Source organism: Oncorhynchus clarkii, chromosome 13, assembly GCF_045791955.1.
Source record: "Oncorhynchus clarkii lewisi isolate Uvic-CL-2024 chromosome 13, UVic_Ocla_1.0, whole genome shotgun sequence".
Taxonomy (NCBI): Eukaryota; Metazoa; Chordata; class Actinopteri; order Salmoniformes; family Salmonidae; genus Oncorhynchus; species Oncorhynchus clarkii.
The window spans coordinates 50,166,927-50,191,836 of NC_092159.1; the positions used below are offsets into that span (position 1 = coordinate 50,166,927).

Here is a 24,910-nt window from a genome sequence, read left to right on the forward strand (position 1 = left end):
GGGCAGAGACCACGTAACGCTTTTATAACGTAACACTTTTATAACATACAGAAGTGCGCTGGTTATCAAGGGGCAAAGTATTGACAATTATTTTTAAATTGAGAGATAAGCTTAAAGTTCTTCACTGAGCATCATTTTCACTTATCTGACCGCTTGCATGATGATGAGTTTCTCACACGACTGGCCTATCTGGGTGATGTTTTTTCTCACCTGAATGATCTGAATCTAAGATTACAGGGACTCTGCAACTATATTCAAAGTGCGGGACAAAATTGATGCTATGATTAACTTCTTGCTCCTACTTGAGACGCAGATGTCTCAAGTAGACACCTGGAAATGCAAATGCGCTACGCTAAATGCTAAATGTACTCGTTAAAACTCAAACCTTTATCAAAATTCACATGCAGGGTATTGAATTAAAGCTACACTCGTTGTGAACCTAGCCAACAAGTCAGATTTTGAAAATGCTTTTCGGCGAAAGCATGAGAAGCTATTATCTGATAGCATGCAACACCTCAAAATGCCTGAATGCGACGTAAACAAAGACTTTGCTTATCCGGCGCTACACAAAACGCAGAAATAAAATATAAAACATTCATTACCTTTGACGAGCTTCTTTCTTGGCACTCCTATATGCCGCATAAACATCACTATTGGGTCTTTTTTTCGTTTAAATCGGTCCATATATACCCAAAATAGCTTTCTATGGAAGCTGTGTCATTCAGAAAAAAACATCGTTTTTAAACGCTGCGTCATTTTTTTAAATTAAAAAAGTTGACGATAAACTTTCACAAAACACTTCGAAATACTTTTGTAATCCAACTTTAGGTATTAGTAAACGTTTATAATCTATCAAAATGATTACAGGGCGATGTATATTCAATAGCTCCTCGTCTGCAAATCAATGGCTGCCAATGTGCAGATTCAAAACATCCTGGTGGAGACCGGAAGAAACGGAATCCAGTTAGTTGGATTTTCCAAGAAAAAAGTCCATTGAAAATGACGACAATGGCGACATCGTGTGGAATCTGTATGAATTGCATGCAGATCCAGAATTAATTTTGTGCTCTTTTAACAACCCATGAAAGTGACTTATGGAAATTATTTTTAGCTTTCAGAGAGCAGTTTTTCTTGCGTTTTTCAATGAAACACACGATCTGTTATAGTCACAGCCGTGATTTAACCAGTTTTAGAAACTTCAGAGTGTTTTCTATCCACACATACTAATCATATGCATATACTATATTCCTGGCATGAGTAGCAGGACGCTGAAAAGTTGCGCGATTTTTAACAGAATGTTCGAAAAAGGAAGGGGTAGACTTAATTAAGAAGTTGGAGCTCTTCTCTGTCTCGATTAACAAGGACAACACACAGGTCTTTCTATCATTGTATGATTTTTTTGTGTGCAAATTAACTCAAGTTTACGGACAATGTCAAATTGAATATAGTGAAGCACCTGAGTGAGTTGGGTGCGCAATTATGCAGGTACTTTCCCAAAACAGATGATACAAACAACTGAATTCGTTATCCCTTTCATGCCCTGCCTCCAGTCCAGTTACCAATATCTGAACAAGAGAGCCTCATCGAAATTTCTGGATTGGGCTGTGCTCAGAGTATCCTCCCTTGGCAAATCGCGCTGTTAAAGACACTGATTCCCTTTGCAACCACGTACTTGAGAATGTGAGAGTGGATTCTCAGCCCTCACCAGCATGAAAACTAAATACAGGCACAGACTGTGTGTGGAAAAGGATTTAAGACAGACTCTCTCCAATACACCCCAACATTGCAGAATTATGTGCATCCTTTCAAGAACAACCTTCTCATTAACCTGTGATGAGTTAGTCACAATTTTCAATGAACAAATAATGTTTTATATGTAAGATGGTTAAATAGTGTGTGTGTGTGGCAGTCTTACAATGATGGCAAAAAACAACATTGTAGAGTGCACTGACCCTGGTGCTAGAGGGGGTAGAGCTGGAGGTTGAATGTTTGAAGGGGTACGGGACTATAAAACGTTTGGGAACCACTGTGCTAGTTCAATCTCTCACTCACAGAGAAATGGCTAATTTAGTCTTTACATTTCCACCCTGTTGGGATTATGCACATAACAGATTGGAAAATGCACCTCAAAAAATGTAAGTGCCTGAGTTTGATCCACATGTTTTTCTGAAAGCTAAGTAACTGTAATATTGCACTGTACTGCATCTCACGTTTGCACTACACCCACATCTACAAAGATACTTTGTGACATCTCCACCCAGTCAGCAAATCTGACTTTGTAGCCTTGTTGGCGTGGTGATGTAATGATGATGGACTAACACACGGACATGTTGTCGTGCTAAAAAAAAACGGGAAAAAACAAAAACATGTTGTCGTGCTCTTTTCTCAATTATAAAACGCTCACAAAACATTTGTTGTGGAACCTACCTAGGTAGCTAACGTTACATGAGCGACCATGCATGTACAGTAGAGTAGCTAATCTAATGGCAAAACAGGAACACATGCCAGACTTCCCAATTCAAGATGCTTGATCGCTAAGGCTAGCTAGCTGGCTAACAGACACTAGCTAGCTGACTAAATATCGCAAAACAGAAGATAAAACATGTCAAAGCTTGATACTCACCTCTAGTTTATAGCGTAGCTATAACGGGTATCTATATGCGTTGTGAATTTGATGGGATTTCATGGCATGTTGCCTGTTTCCCTGAGTGTTGAATGGACATGCTGTCCACAACCGTGAGCTGCTGTTAGCTAACTTGACAAAGCTATCGAGCTAGGAACAAGTAAACCGACCCCTGATTCGTCTGCCGTGACAAGACACGCCTTCCATTAGTCTGACCACGGTTCTTGCTTGGTTATTCTTCTTCTTCCCTTGCAAAAAGACATTGAACTATATTTTAAGACATTTAAATACTCTGCCAGCAAAAAAGCTGTTCGAATTATAAATGTGCGTCCTCCCCTCCCTGACTTGCCTCTTTACTTGAAATAAATGCCTGCCCTTTGTATCTCTATTACACTGTTCCTGCCATCTCTGCACCATCACTGTCCATATCAGTCGTGTTGCCTCTGCCTTGCTCATTGAAACTACAACATCCCCACTACTAAGTGCTTGTTTAGCCAGTACATCAACTGCCTCGTTCCCCTCCACCCCCACATGGGCTGGGACCCAAGTAAATCTTATCTGTATACCCATCTGTCTAATCTTGCCATGGGTTTGTAGACCCTCATTAAACATGGCCTTGTCTGCTACGTGACCTAAAGGACTGGAGACTCATCAACACTGCACATGAATCAGAGCAAATAACTACTCTGTCTGGCTTGACTTCCTCCACCCACTGCAAGGCCAACAGTACGGCTATCAACTCTGCTTTATATACAGGCAGATAATCTGTAATATGTTTCTTGACTACCACCCCACAGTCCTGCACCGCAAACGCTGACCCAGTACGTCCTGAACCATCTATGTAAACGGCCATATAATCCTGATACACAGTATCCAGACATCTCATACACAAATCAGATGGATCAACACCCTCCCTATCTTTCTGTAGTCTCATCAGCACTTCTAGATCAACTACTGGAGGCCGGAGTAGCCATTGTGGATTTACAGGAATAGCTACCGTCAGACTGAGCTCCCTTCATTACAGTCCCATCTCCTTCGCCTGGCTATTACCCACCGAAAGCTTGTGTTCTGTCTTCGCTCATGTTCCCAGCATGAGTCATTGCCCTTGCTTGTTCTTCCTCCATCCTATCTGTTATTATTGGTTTGTCCCAATGACAGTATTTATATTTATCATTTGAACTACTGCACCTTCTAGCGGAGAAGCTTTTCTAGTACCTGTCAGTGGCGCGCGTGTGGTAGATTGACACCTATGTAAACCATTCAGAATGTCGAATAGCTAGGAAGACATTTAGGGGCGTGAACATATTTCCTGCACTTGATATTTTGTTGTTGAGAAACTTCAGCGCGTTCAGGAGTCAGCTACATTGTCAAGGAGCGCGGACACCTGTAAAGTCACTGAAATAGAGGTAAGGTCAACTTTTTTTTATGTAGATAGTGGCAAGATCTCAATGACAAATATATGAAATTCTAAACTTCTCAAGTGAAATTGTACCAAATGTTCTACTTCAAATTAAATTGCATATATTGTTTATGCTATCCTTGTCATTGCTTTTAAATTGTTGTCATTGTTCATTGTCTTTTGTGATAACAATTACAAATCATTTAATATGGACCTAGGTGGGTGGGTCCATCTTTTAAAATTCTAAATGCACATTCTGACCAACATGGTTGAGTGTGTGCCAATAGAAAAATAAGCATGATGATATGTCAGGGTCCACAGTTCTTCTGGAACTGTTAAAGACCATTTTCTCTCCTTTTGAAACCACCTTGTCACAAAATACAGTAAGTGAACAGTACTGATTGTCAGGTGAATATTGTTTGTGGTTAATACACCTGTGTTCCCTATTGCTCTTGATACCACAATGAAGGAAAGTATCTCTTATGGGAGGCACTTGGCTCAGATTAAGGGGAATTTTCCTTTCATAAAAACAGGTAAACTGAAAGTAGAAATGCTGTATGCTGCATCATTTTTGTGTCTAGTAGCCTAAACAACACTGAATCAATGGTAGACTGCTATAATGATCTCCCATATGAAGCTCAGCACTTAGTAACGGTATAATCATATCCCCTTTTCTGCATCCTAGATTAATTATTTAAATGTGGTTGCATATGAGGAGGGCTTTGTCTTGGTAAGAATGTGGAACTGTTAACTTTCTGAAGCTCACCCGATGGAACATAAAAGAGGAAGTGAACCTATGGAAATAGCTTGGGGAATTTTGATATACTTTAGTAGGCTACAGCACTACGTAGTTAAGAGGAGAGTGTGAGTGCTGTCTAGATTTAGTTCTGATGACTTCATTGTTGAGAATTTATGCATTTCTGTACAAAAGAGCTTTCTAACATTTGTCAGTTATTGATTGTACAATAAATGCATATAATATATAGTTTGTGTTACAAGTTATTTCTGTCTCTCTCTTTCTCTCCAGATGCAGAGGTATCTGGTGCTCTGTATGGCCCTGCTGGCCCAGGTCTCTGCTGATGACTGCCCAGGCGGAGAGGCGTGTGAGGAGGGCAACACCTGCTGCAAGGGCCCCTCCGATGGCTATGAATGCTGCCCAATGTATCAGGTATGTATGGGGTGGTGCCTGCAGAGCTTAGCCCTTAGCTTTATTTGCAGCCTGAACCCGAGTTCCCTAACCCTTGTACACTGAATTATATCTATTAGAAGTGTATAAACCAAATAGGTAGACTATGGTGTCATTGTCTCTTACCCTGAAATAGATACCTCTTTAATTGCACCCTTGTGCTAGCATTCTCTCGTAGTATCTGTTTGGTCTGTAAGATGTGAGATTCTAACACACTTTGTTAATCAAACTACTCTCTTACCATTTATCTCAGGCTGAGTGCTGTGAGGATCATATCCACTGCTGCCCTGAGGGAACACTATGCGTTGTGAATGAGTCCATGTGTGTGAATGGAACTGTCTCCCTACCATGGGTGGAGAGAGTCTCTGCTAAACAGTCCATATATCCTAAAGTAAGAATGTCAGTGAATCCAGGAAGAAAGTTTAGATTACCATTAACAACGTTGAAATGCACTGTAACAATGACACCAGTTGACTTTCATGGCAATATGTGTCCCTGTTTTCAATCATTCACATTGTTGAGGAAAACTCGTTGGAGGAATCAGGCAGAACTCATTTATCAGCAATAAGAGTTTATTCAAGCAACTGCAGGGACGATCATTACACAAAGAACTGCTTACCCCTTTCTTAAATCTTTATACAAACAAGAATCGGTTCTAACCAGTTCTCACAGCCAAGTTTAGGGGCGTGATAAGATCTTTAGAGCCTAAATAGACAGAACTAGAATTCAGCCTGGTTACGCCTTTAGTGGCCTAGAGATAAGGAGCCAAAACCAAATCAACCCTTTGTGAGGTGTGTGAAGAGGGTACTGAAAATGAACAGTGAAAAGTACATACAGTACTATTCAACTCAAGCATTTACATAGCATTAGACTGTAACAAAACCATTTTTCCCCAACAACGTAATTAACCTAGATGAACGTAAGGAAATCAAAAATACTATGATCAGTCATGTTTTTTGTCATTGAAAAAGTAAAATGTATTTTTTTCTACCCCTCTAGTCTTTCAGAATGATCAGTGCATATGCCGGGGATGAGGATGATAACATCTGCCCTGACAAGTCCCACTGCCCCGAAGAGTTCTCCTGTCTGAAGGCCACTACAGGCTATGGTTGCTGTCCCGTTGCTCATGTAATAACCTAACCAATCCTGCAATCTAGCCTTTTGCGCCAGATTCATACTGTTATACCGTTCACATAAACATGCATTGGTGTCAATGGAAAAACTGGAGTTATGTGCACAAATATCAAGTTAGGATGCAGGCCTGAGTGAATAGTAAATTGATCTAATGTACACACAGGCTGTGCCTTGCTCTGATGGGAAACATTGCTGTCCTGAAGGCCACCAGTGCAGCACAGACTGCAGCTCCTGCATCAAACAGACAGGTTAGACTCTTGTGTAGTCACATGTTGCCATCTTATGCTTCTGTTGCAACATCATCACTAAACCCTCTGCCTTCTTCTACCCCGGCAGAGCCTGTTGTTGCAGTGATGTGCAGTGACAGAGAATCTGAGTGCCCAGTGGGAACCACATGCTGTGAGACTCCAGATGGGAGTTGGGGGTGCTGCCCCATGTCCAAGGTACAGGGGGGCTATATGGAGGGGGCTAGGGGGTTATTATCGTGGATTTGCGAGTCAGGAATAATATTGGTCCTTTGAATGTGTGACATGTACACTCTCCAGTGTCTGTAATCACTCCATGGAGAGATGTCTAATCAAGGATTTGCATGGCCTATGTGCTAACCCTTCGTTTATATATGGTCATCTCATAAGGTGATTCTCTGTGTGTCTATGTGCACTGACCAGGCCGTGTGCTGTGAGGATAAGATTCACTGTTGTCCTGAGGGCAGCACCTGTGACATCAAGCAATCCAAGTGTATATCCACTACCAACAAGGAAATGCCCATGTGGGCTAAGTTCCCTGCCCGCAAGAGGGCAGAGTGGGAAAACCAGAATGGTAGGTTTCACCCCCCCCCCCCCCCCCCAAAAAAGGCATATTTTCCTGATCTATTTTTGTACCAATCACTGTCTGGATGTTAATGTGTATATGATTATTTTGCTGTACGTGCTTTCAGAAGTTGCCCAAGTGACAACACCTATTCCAGTCACTACCACCTCAGCCAATAGGAGTCCTGCTTCTCTTTGGGAGGGTACTTCTCCACCCTTCATTAGGACAGGAGGTATGACATTACACTTCTTCTTAGAACAATACAATAGTGTTGTGGAATATTTTGTTAGCTCATCCAGTTGTGTTGATCACTAACACCCTGCTGTCTCTCCAGACGTTCCCTGTGATGAGTCAACGGCCTGTTTGGATGGAACCACATGTTGTAAAACACAGGAAGGAGGATGGGCATGCTGTCCTCTGCCACAGGTATACTATGTCTCATACTGTAGGGGCCCATTCACTCTCTTAGCTAATCAATTTCTTCAAGATAGATCAACCTGATTGCATGTCTTTTGCTTCTCCTGTGACAGCTTCCCCTTTTTGTTTGGGTTCTTCTCTCTTCCAGGCAGTTTGCTGCAGTGACTTCGTCCACTGCTGCCCACATGGTAAGAAGTGCAACCAGGCTGCCCAGACGTGTGACGACCCCTCAGGCTCCCCCTCTGAGCCCTGGCTGAAGAAGGTTCCTGCCGTGCCTCGGGAGGGTAAATTCCCAGGAGATGTTACCTGTGACCCCACCCATGTGTGTCCCGACAACACGACCTGCTGCAAGACAGCGTCAGGAGGCTGGGCCTGCTGCCCCTTGCCTGAGGTAAGGACAAATAGATATGGCTACTACTGCTGTGGATAGGCAAATTAATGAATGGCCTCTTAACTTGACTGCTCTGCGATGCGGTGAGAGATTCTGTATGACTAACAAAGAGGCACTTGGTCTTTACGACATCCCAACATCACTTCCTCATTCTTTACTCCTGTCAGCTTGCTGCTGCTTGTGATCTTAACCTTTCTTCTGCCTTGTTAAGGGGTTTTGGAGCTTGAACCAATTGTTGTTTTTATAGCATTGAAAAGTAGAACTGGGAAACTGGGTAATATAGGGAGTCACAACTTTTCTCTAACTTGCATAATCTCTTCTGCTACCAGCAATACCTCTACATAATTCCTATAAAGGCTTGTGAGTCTTAAATGGCAGAAAATGTTTGTTGTGTGTCTATCCCTTCCTCCCTCCAGGCCGTTTGCTGTGAGGACCATGAGCACTGCTGTCCCCATGGCACCACCTGTGACCTGGCTGGCCTCACCTGTGATGGTCCCTCAGGGTCGGAGCCCATGGTGGGGAAGGTGCCAGCTCTCACAACCCTGGCATCTGATCATGAAAAGGCAGCCACAGACCAGCAAGGGGTGCAGGTGGATGACATGGAGCTGCCTACAGAGGATGACAAAGGTGATGAAGATGAGGAGGGGCCCAGGACACCATATGACGCCCACACCACCTGCTGCTTTATTAAATATTTTGTTAGCTCGTCCAGTTGTGTTGATCACTAACACCCTGCTGTCTCTCCAGACGTTCCCTGTGATGAGTCAACGGCCTGTTTGGATGGAACCACATGTTGTAAAACACAGGAAGGAGGATGGGCATGCTGTCCTCTGCCACAGGTATACTATGTTTCATACTGTAGGGGCCCATTCACTCTCTTAGCTAACCAATTTCTTCAAGATAGATCAACCTGATTGCATCAAATCAAATCAAATCAAATTTATTTATATAGCCCTTCGTACATCAGCTGATATCTCAAAGTGCTGTACATAAACCCAGCCTAAAACCCCAAACAGCAAGCAATGCAGGTGTAGAAGCACGGTGGCTAGGAAAAACTCCCTAGAAAGGCCAAAACCTAGGAAGAAACCTAGAGAGGAACCAGGCTATGTGGGGTGGCCAGTCCTCTTCTGGCTGTGCCGGGTGGAGATTATAACAAAACATGGTCAAGATGTTCAAATGTTCATAAATGACCAGCATGGTCGAATAATAATAAGGCAGAACAGTTGAAACTGGAGCAGCAGCACAGCCAGGTGGACTGGGGACAGCAAGGAGTCATCATGTCAGGTAGTCCTGGGGCATGGTCCTAGGGCTCAGGTCCTCCGAGAGAGAGAAAGAGAGAGGGAGAGAATTAGAGAACGCACACTTAGATTCACACAGGACACCGAATAGGACAGGAGAAGTACTCCAGATATAACAAACTGACCCTAGCCCCCCGACACATAAACTACTGCAGCATAAATACTGGAGGCTGAGACAGGAGGGGTCAGGAGACACTGTGGCCCCATCCGAGGACACCCCCGGACAGGGCCAAACAGGAAGGATATAACCCCACCCACTTTGCCAAAGCACAGCCCCCACACCACTAGAGGGATATCTTCAACCACCAACTTACCATCCTGAGACAAGGCTGAGTATAGCCCACAAAGACCTCCGCCACGGCACAACCCAAGGGGGGGGGGGGGGGGGGGGGGCGCCAACCCAGACAGGATGACCACATCAGTGACTCAACCCACTCAGGTGACGCACCCCCTCCAGGGACGGCATGAGAGAGCCCCAGTAAAGCCAGTGACTCAGCCCCTGAATAGGGTTAGAGGCAGAGAATCCCAGTGGAAAGAGGGGAACCGGCCAGGCAGAGACAGCAAGGGCGGTTCGTTGCTCCAGAGCCTTTCCGTTCACCCTCCCACTCCTGGGCCAGACTACACTCAATCATATGACCCACTGAAGAGATGAGTCTTCAGTAGAGACTTAAAGGTTGAGACCGAGTTTGCGTCTCTGACATGGGTAGGCAGACCGTTCCATAAAAATGGAGCTCTATAGGAGAAAGCCCTGCCTCCAGCTGTTTGCTTAAAAATTCTAGGGACAATTAGGAGGCCTGCGTCTTGTGACCGTAGCGTACGTGTAGGTATGTACGGCAGGACCAAATCAGAGAGATAGGTAGGAGCAAGCCCATGTAATGCTTTGTAGGTTAGCAGTAAAACCTTGAAATCAGCCCTTGCTTTGACAGGAAGCCAGTGTAGAGAGGCTAGCACTGGAGTAATATGATCAAATTTTTTGGTTCTAGTCAGGATTCTAGCAGCCGTATTTAGCACTAACTGAAGTTTATTTAGTGCTTTATCCGGGTAGCCGGAAAGTAGAGCATTGCAGTAGTCTAACCTGGAAGCGACAAAAGCATGGATTAATTTTTCTGCATCATTTTTGGACAGAAAGTTTCTGATTTTTGCAATGTTACGTAGATGGAAAAAAGCTGTCCTTGAAATGGTCTTGATATGTTCTTCAAAAGAGAGATCAGGGTCCAGAGTAACGCCGAGGTCCTTCACAGTTTTATTTGAGACGACTGTACAACCATTAAGATTAATTGTCAGATTCAACAGAAGATCTCTTTGTTTCTTGGGACCTAGAACAAGCATCTCTGTTTTGTCCGAGTTTAAAAGTAGAAAGTTTGCAGCCATCCACTTCCTTATGTCTGAAACACATTCTTCTAGCAAGGGCAATTTTGGGGCTTCACCATGTTTAATTGAAATGTACAGCTGTGTGTCATCCGCATAGCAGTGAAAGTTAACATTATGTTTTCGAATGACATCCCCAAGAGGTAAAATATATAGTGAAAACAATAGTGGTCCTAAAACGGAACCTTGAGGAACACCGAAATTTACAGTTGATTTGTCAGAGGACAAACCATTCACAGAGACAAACTGATATCTTTCCGACAGATAAGATCTAAACCAGGCCAGAACTTGTCCGTGTAGACCAATTTGGGTTTCCAATCTCTCCAAAAGAATGTGGTGATCGATGGTATCAAAAGCAGCACTAAGGTCTAGGAGCACGAGGACAGATGCAGAGCCTCGGTCCGATGCCATTCAAATGTCATTTACCACCTTCACAAGTGCCGTCTCAGTGCTATGATGGGGTCTAAAACCAGACTGAAGCATTTCGTATACATTGTTTGTCTTCAGGAAGGCAGTGAGTTGTTGCGCAACAGCCTTTTCTAAAATTTTTGAGAGGAATGGAAGATTCGATATAGGCCGATAGTTTTTTATATTTTCTGGGTCAAGGTTTGGCTTTTTCAAGAGAGGCTTTATTACTGCCACTTTTAGTGAGTTTGGTACACATCCGGTGGATAGAGAGCCGTTTATTATGTTCAACATAGGAGGGCCAAGCACAGGAAGCAGCTCTTTCAGTAGTTTAGTTGGAATAGGGTCCAGTATGCAGCTTGAAGGTTTAGAGGCCATGATTATTTTCATCATTGTGTCAAGAGATATAGTACTAAAACACTTGAGCGTCTCTCTTGATCCTAGGTCCTGGCAGAGTTGTGCAGACTCAGGACAACTGAGCTTTGAAGGAATACGCAGATTTAAGGAGGAGTCCGTAATTTGCTTTCTAATAATCATAATCTTTTCCTCAAAGAAGTTCATGAATTTATCACTGCTAAAGTGAAAGTCATTCTCTCTTGGGGAATGCTGCTTTTTAGTTAGCTTTGCGACAGTATCAAAAAGGAATTTCGGATTGTTCTTATTTTCCTCAATTAAGTTAGAAAAATAGGATGATCGAGCAGCAGTAAGGGCTCTTCGGTACTGCACAGTACTGTCTTTCCAAGCTAGTCGGAAGACTTCCAGTTTGGTGTGGCGCCATTTCCGTTCCAATTTTCTGGAAGCTTGCTTCAGAGCTCGGGTATTTTCTGTGTACCAGGGAGCTAGTTTCTTATGAGAAATGTTTTTAGTTTTTAGGGGTGCAACTGCATCTAGGGTATTGCGCAAGGTTAAGTTGAGTTCCTCAGTTAAGTGGTTAACTGATTTTTGTCCTCTGGCGTCCTTGGGTAGACAGAGGGAATCTGGAAGGACATCAAGGAATCTTTGTGTTGTCTGTGAATTTATAGCACGACTTTTGATGATCCTTGGTTGGGGTCTGAGCAGATTATTTGTTGCAATTGCAAACGTAATAAAATGGTGGTCCGATAGTCCAGGATTATGAGGAAAAACATGTCTTTTGCTTCTCCTGTGACAGCTTCCACTTTTTGTTTGGGTTCTTCTCTCTTCCAGGCAGTTTGCTGCAGTGACTTCGTCCACTGCTGCCCACATGGTAAGAAGTGCAACCAGGCTGCCCAGACGTGTGACGACCCCTCAGGCTCCCCCTCTGAGCCCTGGCTGAAGAAGGTTCCTGCCGTGCCTCGGGAGGGTAAATTGCCAGGAGATGTTACCTGTGACCCCACCCATGTGTGTCCCGACAACACGACCTGCTGCAAGACAGCGTCAGGAGGCTGGGCCTGCTGCCCCTTGCCTGAGGTAAGGACAAATAGATATGGCTACTACTGCTGTGGATAGGCAAATTAATGAATGGCCTCTTAACTTGACTGCTCTGCGATGCGGTGAGAGATTCTGTATGACTAACAAAGAGGCACTTAGTTTTGGTCTTTACGACATCCCAGTATCACATCCTCATTCTTTACTCCTGTCAGCTTGCTGCTGCTTCTGATCTTAACCTTTCTTCTGCCTTATTAAGGGGTTTTGGAGCTTGAACCAATTGTTGTTTTTATAGTATTGAAAAGTAGAACTGGGAAACTGGGTAATATAGGGAGTCACAACTTTTCTCAATACTTCTACATAATTTCTATAAAGGCTTGTTGTGTGTCCTTTCCCTTCCTTAAGGCTGTTTGCTGTGAGGACCATGAGCACTGTTGCCCCCATGGCAGCACCTGTGACCTGACTACCCTCACCTGTGATGGTCCCTCAGGGCCAGAGCCGATGGTGGTGAAGGTGCCCACCCTCACAACCCAGGCACCTGATCATGAGGAGGCACCCACAGACCGCCAGGGGGTGCAGATGGACGACATGGAGCTGCCTACAGAGGATGGTGACAGTGAGGAAGACGAGGAGTTGCACAGGACACAGTGTGACGCCCACACCAGCTGCCCAAAGGACGCTACCTGCTGCTTTATGAAGTCCACCCAAAAATGGGGCTGCTGCCCACTGCCACAGGTGAGTGTTACAGTAATGGTTAGTGCTGAGCAATTGGTGCTTTTGAGGTCTGTTCGGTTTCGGTTAGATTATTTAAAAAATAATGACGGATTTCGGTTTCGATTATTTGGGTTGAATGCTGTAACAGCACAGAATAAAACAATACAAGTCCCATGATGGAAGTGGCTGGCCATTACTGCTTATCACATTGCTTTACTTGAATAAAATATTAGGTTTTGTGTGTATTACATTTGTTTTAATTTATAACTTTGTTATTTCATTCCAATTCATCATTTAATCTCTATAGAGCTCGTGCCTATGCTGTCTGACAAAATAACTATTTTGTAGTTCTTCAACATAAATAAGGCATACTTTTATGACTGCTGAATACCAACTATCAATCACTTTGATCATGTATTTTCAGGTAGAGATACCTGGTGAAGCAACAGCTGCTCCAAAGACAGTACAGTATGAAGATAGGCAGAAACTGCTTCTCCAATAGAAATATCCAATCACGCTTGTAGGCGATGTCATGGCAACGTTGGCTATCTAAGCTAATGCGCAGAAACGCCATTGGGTCTAACGGGCATCAGGTGCCGAACTGCGCATGTTCATACCACCAAATCAAAGCCACTTACTTCTTCAATATAGTAATTTTTATTAAAATTAAAACGTGTAAGATTGTCACTTTCATGAGGTTGGAGTAATAACTTGTTCAACTACTTAAGACATTGGCTCAAATCTAGGTTGTACCTTTAGATTTGAGAAAAAAAAATGTAAGGACATTTCTTTTACTTGTCCCGTTGACTTCTCCAGCCCAGTCTGCTTCTCAAGCGCTCTCTATATCCCCTCTGTAGCAGGCATAAAAGAAACACAGACCGGACAAGTCGATGCGCAATGGATTATAGTCATTGTAGTTCATTACAATGTTTTATGCGCTAAACTATGTAGAATATTGGCCTGTTGGAAACAACTCCCTACAACATCTCACAGTTCAGGCTGGATCTGATTTATCTCTAAAGAAACTGCAACGTGCGCATTGAGCTCATTAAAAAAAAAAACTGAACGAAATGGAATTAAAATAATTGAACTGACATCGGTCAATTAGTTGCTTGATAACCAAAATGTTGGTTATTCACTCAGCACTATTAATGGTGTTCCCATTAAGGAAGGATTTTAGGGAATGAAAGCCCTTTCCCTCACTACTCTCTGTTCCCTCTTCCCCAGGCAGTGTGCTGTGCTGATGGAGAGCACTGCTGTCCCAAAGACTACATATGTGATATGACCAAGACTTCCTGCTCTAAGGCTGGGGTGGTGATCCCATGGTACAACAAGCTGGCAGCTGAGCCAGATGACAGTGCCTTCACTGCCCCCCTCTCTGTGAAGTGTGACACCCAGAACAGATGCCCTGAAGGCTCCAGCTGCTGCCAACTTTCCACAGGACAGTGGGGCTGCTGCCCCCTGCGCAAGGTTTGTGTGAGCAAGGGTGTGTGTTGGTATGCACATGCGTATAGAGAACCCTAGAAACAGTTTTGCTCTGCTATCTCACATGGGGAACCTTTCATGTCTGTACCACATCTGGCTGTGATTGGGAGTCCCATAGGGCAGCGCACAATTGGCCCAGCATTTGTCCAGGTTTGGCCAGGGTAGGCTGTCATTGTACAGTGCCTTGCGAAAGTATTCGGCCCCCTTGAACTTTGCGACCTTTTGCCACATTTCAGGCTTCAAACATAAAGATATAAAACTGTATTTTTTTGTGAAGAATCAACAACAAGTGGGACACAATCATGAAGTGGAACGACATTTATTGGATATTTCAAACTTTTTTAACAAATCAAAAACTGAAAAATTGGGCGTGCAAAATTATTCAGCACCTTTACTTTCAGTGCAGCAAACTCTCTCCAGAAGTTCAGTGAGGATCTCTGAATGATCCAATGTTGACCTAAATGACTAATGATGATAAATACAATCCACCTGTGTGTAATCAAGTCTCCGTATAAATGCACCTGCACTGTGCTAGTCTCAGAGGTCCGTTAAAAGCGCAGAGAGCATCATGAAGAACAAGGAACACACCAGGCAGGTCCGAGATACTGTTGTGAAGAAGTTTAAAGCCGGATTTGGATACAAAACGATTTCCCAAGCTTTAAACATCCCAAGGAGCACTGTGCAAGCGATAATATTGAAATGGAAGGAGTATCAGACCACTGCAAATCTACCAAGACCTGGCCGTCCCTCTAAACTTTCAGCTCATACAAGGAGAAGACTGATCAGAGATGCAGCCAAGAGGCCCATGATCACTCTGGATGAACTGCAGAGATCTACAGCTGAGGTGACTCTGTCCATAGGACAACAATCAGTCGTATATTGCACAAATCTGGCCTTTATGGAAGAGTGGCAAGAAGAAAGCCATTTCTTAAAGATATCCATAAAAAGTGTTGTTTAAAGTTTGCCACAAGCCACCTGGGAGACACACCAAACATGTGGAAGAAGGTGCTCTGGTCAGATGAAACCAAAATTGAACTTTTTAGCAACAATGCAAAACGTTATGTTTGGCGTAAAAGCAACACAGCTGAACACACCATCCCCACTGTCAAACATGGTGGTGGCAGCATCATGGTTTGGGCCTGCTTTTCTTCAGCAGGGACTGGTAAGATGGTTAAAATTGATGGGAAGATGGATGGAGCCAAATACAGGACCATTCTGGAAGAAAACCTGATGGAGTTTGCAAAAGACCTGAGACTGGGATGGAGATTTGTCTTCCAACAAGACAATGATCCAAAACATAAAGCAAAATCTACAATGGAATGGTTCAAAAATAAACATATCCAGGTGTTAGAATGGCCAAGTCAAAGTCCAGACCTGAATCCAATCGAGAATCTGTGGAAAGAACTGAAAACTGCTGTTCACAAATGCTCTCCATCCAACCTCACTGAGCTTGAGCTGTTTTGCAAGGAATGGGAAAAAATGTCAGTCTCTCGATGTGCAAAACTGATAGAGACATACCCCAAGCGACTTACAGCTGTAATCGCAGCAAAAGGTGGCGCTACAAAGTATTAACTTAAGGGGGCTGAATAATTTTGCACGCCCAATTTTTCAGTTTTTGATTTGTTAAAAAAGTTTGAAATATCCAATAAATGTCGTTCCACTTCATGATTGTGTCCCACTTGTTGTTGATTCTTCACAAAAAAATACAGTTTTATATCTTTATGTTTGAAGCCTGAAATGTGGCAAAAGGTCGCAAAGTTCAAGGGGGCCGAATACTTTTGCAAGGCACTGTATATAAGAATTTGTTCTTTACTGACTTGCCTAGTTAAATTAAATAAAAATAATTTCTCTGTCTTGTCTCCCTGTATAGGCAGTGTGCTGTGCAGATGAGGAGCACTGCTGTCCACAGGGCTACAGCTGTAACATGGGCTCAGGGACTTGCCAGAAGCTAATGTTTCTTCAGTTCCAGACGGTACCCCTAACTCGGGTGTCTGCGCCTGAGCCCCCGACCCCACAGGAGAAGGAAATCCACTGTGGGGGGCCGTTTGTCTGCAATAATGAGGAGACATGCTGCAAGGTCTCCGCCACTACATGGGCCTGCTGTCCCGTTCCAAATGTATGATATACACCTCCGCCTTCTCACCACAGACACCACAAACGCTTCTAGAAATGAAAATGTCATACTAATGTTAGTGGAGTTCAAGACTAAGGCATCTACTCTCCTTCTATTGAATAGTCAAATTCCTATATGGTTTCTCTCATTGCTTCCTCAATCTCTTTTTTTACTCTCCCTTCCACCTTATCCCTGTCCTCCTCCACCTGTCCTCCTCCACCTGTCCTCCTAGGCGGTGTGCTGCAGTGACATGAAGCACTGCTGCACTACAGGCTACACCTGTGGTGAGGGAGGGTCCTGCACCCAGTCCACTGGCTTCAAATGGGACCACTGGCAGGTGTTCTTCTCCAACAAGAAGAGAGCCCTGCGTGTGTGACAACATTGGGCTAGACCCATCACTCCAACCGTTGGTAGGCCCACACTCCACCACCAGACGCATTGCACTAATGAAGGGACGCAGGAGCTTAATATCACTGTTACAGTATATCAAATTGTGTTTTTTACAGAGGAAAAATTGTGTGTGTGTGTGTATATATAGGAAAGGGAAGTGAAAATAAGTAACATTTTGCGCCATTGGTAGGTGCTTGGAATGTTACTACATTTACTTCAAGAGATACCCATGCTTGCTCATGAACAGAAACTATCAAGGATTTGAAATCACTCCAAAAATTAGATACCAATGTTGAACAATCTTTTAGGGTTGTGGCTCAGGGAAGCATTGGAATGTGATCAAACTAGTTGTAAGATACTATCAAGATTGACACAGAGGAGCATATAAATGACAAGAACTTAGTACTGTTTTACAATGTTTGTTACCTTTTAAACAGGAAGAGTGTTGTTTTTTAGTTGACCATGTGAAGTGCATTATGCCTCATAGTTTCAGGTATACCTTTTACATTAGTCTGCCATATGTAGGCCATCATTGTAAATACAAATTTGTTCTTAACTGATTTGTCTAGTTAAATAAAGGTTAAATAAAATAAATATGCCACCCTGTGGCTGAACTGATACTGTCTACTTGGGAAAACTTGAAATATATATATATATATATATATATATATAGGAAAGTCAGTTAAAAACAAATTCTTATTTTCAATGACGGCCTAGGAACAATGGGTTTACTGTCTTGTCCAGGAGCAGAACGAGAGATTTTTACCTTGTCATCTCAGGGATGTGGTCTTGCAACCTTTCGGTTACTAGTCCAACGCTCTAACCACTAAGCTACCTGCCACCCCACATACCCTCCAACGCTCTAACCACTAAGCTACCTGCCACCCCACATACCCTCCAACGCTCTAACCACTAAGCTACCTGCCACCCCACATACCCTCCAACGCTCTAACCACTAAGCTACCTGCCACCCCACATACCCTCCAACGCTCTAACCACTAAGCTACCTGCCACCCCACATACCCTCCAACGCTTTAGCCACTAAGCTACCTGCCACCCCACATACCCTCCAACGCTCTAGCCACTAGGCTACCTGCCGCCCCATATGCCCTCCGTCTTGTTGCTACCACATTTTAAGTAAGAGATGGATTATCCCACTTCCTTGTGTTTTAGAAATTATGCCATTTTAAATAGTCCGTAATGATTCTGGCTGTTGCTACCAAAGGGAATTAATTTGCTGTAAAATGTGATTAAAAAAATTAAAGTAATTGCCAAACCAATTGTACACTATGCATGTGTTGGGTTGTGATCAGTGTTCACTCAAATCTGTTCCCAGGATGTAACTATAGTAGGCCCTGCAAGTAAAAAGGTAAAAACTCAAGAGGTGATAAAGGTGAGTACTGAGTGGACTACAGTTGGAGAAAAAACACATTCAACGTCTGATACGTTTTCTGTGGGTTTGATGGCGGACTACACCCCGAAAGGTGTATTGGCGCCACCAATTTGACGGTTGGAAACCAATAAAATATGAATAAATCCATACGTAATAATGATACTAACTTAATCCACCCTAATAAAAAATAGTATATAGACAAAACAAACTCCAACTTCGTATTTTAGATCCCCATATTTCCCTTAGGTTCTAGGACCTGAGACGGTGGTACGGCTTGGGGCAATATTCCTTAACTCCCCCTTGAGGGGTGCCCTGTTCCGAAGAGACACACAAGACACTTTAAACTTTATTTTATTTCACCTTTATTTAACCAGGTAGGCTAGCTGAGAACAAGTTCTCATTTACAACTGCGACCTGGTCAAGAATAAAGCAAAGCAGTTCGACACATACAAGAGTTACACACGGAATAAACAAACACAGTCAATAATACAGTAGAACAAGTCTATATACAGCATGTGCAATTGATGTGAGATAAGGGAGGTAAAGGCAATAAATATGCCATGGTGGTGAAATAATTACAATATACAACTTAAACACGGGAGTGATTTATGTGCAGAAGTTAAATGTGCAAGTAGAGATACCCGGGTGCAAAGGAGCAAGATAAATAAATAAATGCAGTATGGGCTAGCAATTTAGAAAATCGATTAAGGCACGTTCCTTCTGATGAGCCCGCCTCTCGTGATCCTCACAACCTTCACTTTACCCAGTACTTTCTCCACCAGTTTGGATAACTCAAATGGTTTCTTCAAGATTGGTACTCTGCTCAACCACCGGATTAAACACCAACAAACCATACTCCTACTATTCTCGTCAGTGTGCCCCACTGGGAAGTTATGCTACGGATAGGTTGAAATGGCATATTGCTGTTTCTTGCAGGCAGTTCATATGCACACCAGATCAGTGCTTTTACGATAACGTGGCACTGTTTATGACGTTTGGAAGCCCGCCTCTCCCTTTGACGTATGAATCTTTCAAGATGGCGATGCACCTGCTTCATCGGTGGTAAAAAACGGTGTACATAAACGATAAAACAAAGCGTCGTTTCCGGTTGACAATAACTTTAATATCGGAGGACAACGTTGTCTTTATTACCTTTCAAACATGTCGACAGAGGAACTGTCAACCTCGGACAGCGAAGCTGCCTTTGCTGGGGCTGGCGAGCGATGGGCGCCCGTCGGCGCTGTAGCCAGTCCGGAGGATGAGAGCGGGAAGGGAAACGCGGTCGAGCCGAGGAGGAAAGGCTCAGCTGCGTCTGGTGAGACGGAGATGGCCGCAAGATTGAGGAAATTGGAGGACGAACAGGGCCTGCTGAATTCCTCGCTCCTCGCTTTGACATCTCATTTTGCACAAGTGCAGTTCCGCTTGAAGCAGATAGTTCACGCTCCGACTGATGAGAAGGAGAGGATGCTGGTAGAACTCGAGGAGTTTGCCTTCAAAGGCTGTCCTCACGTTGTGGGATGCAGGCCACAGGACACTCAACAGCTCGAAAACGCGGTAAGTAGTCCATCTAGCCCACGGCTGGTCAGACTTGGTAGATCTAAGAATGTAAACAATGGTTCCTCTTCAGTAAGTGGAAAAAGGATGTCAACACAAACACTCAATTGCTTGAGGTTGTGTGATTATGCAAGCTATAAGCTATCCATTATGTGTAGAAAAATAGGTTATGTTAGTCCCCCACAAAACAGACCGACGTCCGTACACAGTGTTCCACCAGTAATACCTGGTGAGGGGATGGGAGTGAGTGTGGTGGTCACATTAGTTGCTGCCCGTAGGCTGGTCATCATTCAGTGTCAGTAGGATAGCTGTGAGGATGACCACTGGACACACATAGACTCAGACACACCCTTGGATGCAACACTCTGAAACATGCGCACGTGTACACACACACACACACACACACACACACACACAGGTAGTAGCAGCCACCGTCTTGTCAAACATCTCACAGGAAATGAAATTATCCTGCGGCTACCTGGTTTTGATTAAGGCTTTGGTTTGCATCAAAACATCAAGGCTGTGCTCTCTGTTCTGTTCCCTGAGATCTGTTATCTCCAGAGGAAGATAGAAAATGGTGGTATCTCATCAACACAATAAGTGACTCACAGGCTCCGTTAACATGCTTCCAGAAGATCATTATCACTATTATTACAAAGATCAGACCTGACCTCTGTAATAATAGCTTCTGTATGCACAACTAAACCAAAGCCCATTGTTTACTCCATGAAACTCTCCATTTACCTTCGTCATAAGGCCTGCTTATGTAATACTGTCTTTGATTAAAGGTTTTATTTTTCTGATTTCCTCTGTGTCTACATGCTTTACTTGTAGGAGGACCTGGTGAGTATGGCTACAGCTCTCTGTTCCTCTCCAGCATCTGTTTAGTCTGTCTTTAGTAAACATGCATGATGAATACGGGCTGTGTATAGACCCTCCCCATCACTCCCTGTCCCCTTTGTACACCCCAGTCCTCCACTGACAGTGTATTCTGTGTTCTCTCTTCTCCACACAGAGTGAGAGGGAGAAGAGGGAGCGTCTGGAGGTCCAGAGGGAGAAGCAGAAGGAGCTCATCGTCCAGCTGAAGACCCAGTTGGATGACCTGGAGCGCTATGCCTACCAGGAGGGCAGCTACGACTCCCTGCCCCAGTCTGTGGTCATGGAGAGACAGAAGGTAGGGCTCCGTTCATGTACCAGAAGTCTCCTAAAAGTCTATTCGATACAATGTTGTTTCCTCCCAATGTGTAATGTCCTGATAATACTCATGACGGTTCCACTCTTCCACTGCCAGGTAATCATTGACGAGTTGATCAAGAAGCTGGATGTGAACTTCAATGAGGACATAGGGAACCTGACGCCTGAGGAGCTAAGACAGAGAGTGGACGCTGCCATCGCTCAAATAGTCAACCCAGCCAGGGTCAAGGAGCAGCTGGTGGACCAGCTCAAGACCCAGATCAGGGACCTAGAGATGTTCATCAACTTCATCCAGGGTAGGTGGCAGTGGGCCTGGGATGCCATGTTGGCTGTGGTTAGGTGTCTTGGAAGCTCAGTAATACACACTTTGTTACTGAAATATTCCACCAATATTCTGACTTACTACTGTATTTTCCCTTTACCCAACAGATGAGGTAGGGAACCCTCTTCTGTCTGATGGTGAACCCAGCCAGCAGCCGAGGACAGCAGGGCCCAACACCAGAGCCCCTGGAGGGAGGAAGAAAAGTCAGTTATCACCCAGCATTATTATCATAGGCTCTACAACATCACTCACAATACATCTGTTCTAATGATTCTCTTCTCCTGCCCATAGTGGACCCAGAGCAGGCCCAGAAGATGAGGCAGACAGGCTTGCAGCTGATCCAGCGGGCCCTGGCTGTGCTGCAGATCTTTGCAGTGAGCCAGTTTGGCTGTGCGGCTGGCCACGTTCCCCAGAGCATGTGGTCGCAGGGGGAAGTGGGCCAGGACTACGGCCCTCTGCTGCAGCGTCTGGAGGGGGCTGTAGACCGGGTTCGAGTGCAGGCCTCGTGCAGACAGCCCTCAGTAGATCATGTGGTCAGCTACAACAGCAGCTTGTCCTTGGGATCCCGTGATGAGCTCACTGCCTCAGTGAGGAAGGAGCTGGCCATGGCTCTGAGAGACCTGCTAGCCCATGGTCTCTACTCCCCCTCCCAGGGCATGAGCCTGGTGCTGGCCCCCATCTCCTGCCTGCTGCCCTACAGACCTGGCCCATCGACCATCCACCCCTGGGAGCTCTTTGTCAAGTACTACCACTCCAAAAATGGCAAGGCCTTCGTGGAGTCGCCTGCCCGCCAACTCTCGCAGTCCTTCAGCCTACCTGTTGCGGGCAATCCGGTCACTGTCACACCCAAGCAGTCTCTGCTCTGGGCCATTCACTCAGTGTTGCTGGAGCACGATCGCTACAAGCGAGGAGCAGACTCAGAGTTCAAGGCTCTGGTATGCATGGCTCTGAATGAGCAGAGGCTCGTGTCATGGCTTAACCTGCTGTGCAAGTCAGGGGCCTTGGTGCACCCGCACTACCAGCACTGGAGCTACATGGCCCAGACAGGCTTCGAGGGAGCCCTGCGCATCCTGGGACGTATCAGCCACCTCAAGTTTAACCTGCCGGTGGACCTGGCTGTGAGGCAGCTCAAGAACATCAAGGATGCCTTCTGAGAAGGGACTGTCGAGAGACACCCAAAACCATGCTTTCAGCTCACATGGTTACCAGGCCTGATTTAAGAGTAAAAAATAATACAATCAACTGGCCTTTGAGGACCGGGAGGCATGGTTTGGGTCTTCCTCAAGTGCTGAAATTATAATTGGCATAAAAGATTTGTGCTAATGTTGCTTTATCCGTTTAACTTTAAATTTATCTTGGGTCATTGGGTCAAAACATTTTTGTTAGCATCCTGTCTAAAACATGGCATGAATTCCGTGCAAAGCTGTTCAACAAAAATCAAGTGTGCAATGTTGAGATGCATTATATAGCAAATCTGATTTTTATATGGCAAATCTGTAACTAACATTTCATTTATCAATGCCCCCCCCCCCCCCCAATAACCACACAAAGGGAGCATATCAAGATCTTAATGACTTGTTACATTGCATTATATGGAGCTTGTTGCCTCCCCTTATTAAACACTTCCTTTATGTGATGTTGTTTCACTTGTCCCTATGGAGATGAGATGCAGTAGCTCAGACCTATGCAGATAATATCATGAGGTTGGCCTTTTACAGTAATTCACTACTGTATAATGATTACCTATAGAATGGGTGATCATCAATGTGACCAAATGTATAGTCATTCCCTCCGCATACTCTGTAGTATGGGCAAAAACAGACCAGTATCCTGCACTGTCACTAAACTACAATTTGTGTTCTCTACGGAAGAGAATAATATGGGTTACTACAGTTCACATTCACAGAGCATTGCTCTCTGTCTGTGGTTACTCAAAGCTCCGCTGTTGCGTTCACAGAAGACGCGCACTATTCAATGCACTCAGGTCAAATGAACGTGGCAACAGTGTATGCTCTCACCAATGAATGTACAAGAGAGGTCAAAATTCTAAAGATGTCACAAGTGTTCTGAAAATCCAAATGATCACTCATGCAGCATGTAGTGTCTCTCCGTTGAGAAATAAGCAGAACCTGCCTAACGTGTCTTAAAGAAGGTGGATAACGTAGAGACCCTGTATTAACTGCTGCTTTACTGGTCCAAATGGAAGTGATTCAAAAAATTACAAAAATATATACGATTTAACTATTTAGCTTATGTAATTACATATTTAATCGACCAATATTTAAGATGATTGTGGGATGTGATTGTTTTCTCTGTTTCTATTTGTTTTTTGAATGGTGAATGAAAACCACTTGAAGTGAAATCTTCCTATTACATGTGAATCACATGGGGTGTATCCTGAAAAGCTGAATGTACAAACCATAGATACTGTTCATTTCCACATGAGTGAAAACTGTTATCATCCCTGGTATGGTTTTTCCAACCCTCATATTAAGGTGTTACATACTTTGTTACTGGTTAAGTGCTGCTCCCAGACTTTCTGTTCTATTCTTTTATGGTCTATGGTATTGTATTGAGATCTATTTCTATTTTGTTGTATAGTAAATTGCAAATGCCTCAGCCGGACCACTACCAGACTATGCTTGGATCTGGTCTGTGCTTTACTGGTGTGCATCTCCATGTAGTGTATCGGAGGACAAGTTGTCCTACATCGAAAGGGATACTTTGGTTTGCATACTTCTGATGTGTTAGTGTGAATATCAATACCCCCTTCATTTAGCCTGCATTGTTACTTTTCACTTTTCAAATGCACTGTGCTCATGTCAAAACTACTGTTAACGCAAACATAGATGCACACATCACAATACTACTACTAAGGAATCTACATTTCTGTATGAAAAATGAGACTTAGTTACTGTCTCTGATTTGTTTTTGCTTTTCTGTGTATACCTTACTGGTCATATTGAGAAAAACATATTATACAGCTGTTTATTACTTTTGTTCAATAACTATGAATGTGAGCAAATAAACTATTTCAAAAACCTATTTCAGCCCATTCATTGCTTTCAACACACTTGTTGTCAATGCACATTAATAAGTCATATAAAATACAGGGGTTATAATGATGCCTGACACTTTTGTCTTTAGTCAGGTTGCAGGCCTTCACTTTGCATAGGAGCATCAGAGAACACTGGCAACTGTGCCAACAACTGAATAGGACACCTTGATTGCCACATGTCACAGAGAAACTCAATATAGGGCTGACTCTAGGTTGCCTTTTATAAGCTTGACATAAATGGCTCCTGAGTGGCGCAGCGGTCTAAGGCAC

The 24,910-nt window shown here is 43.9% G+C and overlaps 2 protein-coding genes across 12 annotated transcripts in view; one reads left to right on the forward strand and one right to left on the reverse strand.

The window, feature by feature from the left end:
- Nucleotides 1-3,103, reverse strand: part of LOC139364982 (mitochondrial glutathione transporter SLC25A39-like) — a 19,800-nt gene extending 16,697 nt beyond the window's left edge. The window contains exon 1 of one of the 3 annotated variants that reach the window (XM_071102268.1): nucleotides 2,624-3,103. The gene's annotated coding sequence lies outside the window, so the exon portion shown is untranslated. The remainder of the gene's footprint in view (nucleotides 1-2,623) is intronic. The other 2 variants (XM_071102269.1, XM_071102270.1) reach the window with 2 other exon arrangements.
- LOC139364978 (RUN domain-containing protein 1-like) lies at nucleotides 2,021-24,627 on the forward strand. Of its 9 annotated transcripts, none has more exons than XR_011626522.1 (21): nucleotides 2,021-2,135; nucleotides 5,050-5,190; nucleotides 5,462-5,599; nucleotides 6,208-6,336; nucleotides 6,506-6,590; nucleotides 6,679-6,785; nucleotides 7,011-7,161; nucleotides 7,280-7,384; nucleotides 7,487-7,578; nucleotides 7,718-7,960; nucleotides 8,377-8,587; nucleotides 8,708-8,799; nucleotides 12,217-12,459; nucleotides 12,823-13,152; nucleotides 14,359-14,601; nucleotides 16,487-16,732; nucleotides 16,962-17,139; nucleotides 21,082-21,240; nucleotides 21,358-21,556; nucleotides 21,690-21,785; nucleotides 21,874-24,627. XR_011626522.1 is itself a non-coding variant. In XM_071102261.1 (17 exons), the coding sequence occupies exons 2-17, from the start codon at nucleotides 5,050-5,052 to the stop codon at nucleotides 17,103-17,105; spliced, it is 2,700 nt and encodes an 899-aa protein (XP_070958362.1). In that variant the 5' UTR covers nucleotides 2,021-2,135; the 3' UTR covers nucleotides 17,106-18,409. The 9 variants fall into 9 exon arrangements, 4 of the variants coding, with proteins under 4 accessions (XP_070958362.1, XP_070958363.1, XP_070958364.1 ...); XR_011626524.1 differs by having other exon boundaries at nucleotides 7,310-7,384; XR_011626523.1 differs by lacking the exon at nucleotides 2,021-2,135 and adding an exon at nucleotides 3,893-4,029.
- The last annotated feature ends 283 nt before the right edge of the window (nucleotides 24,628-24,910 follow it).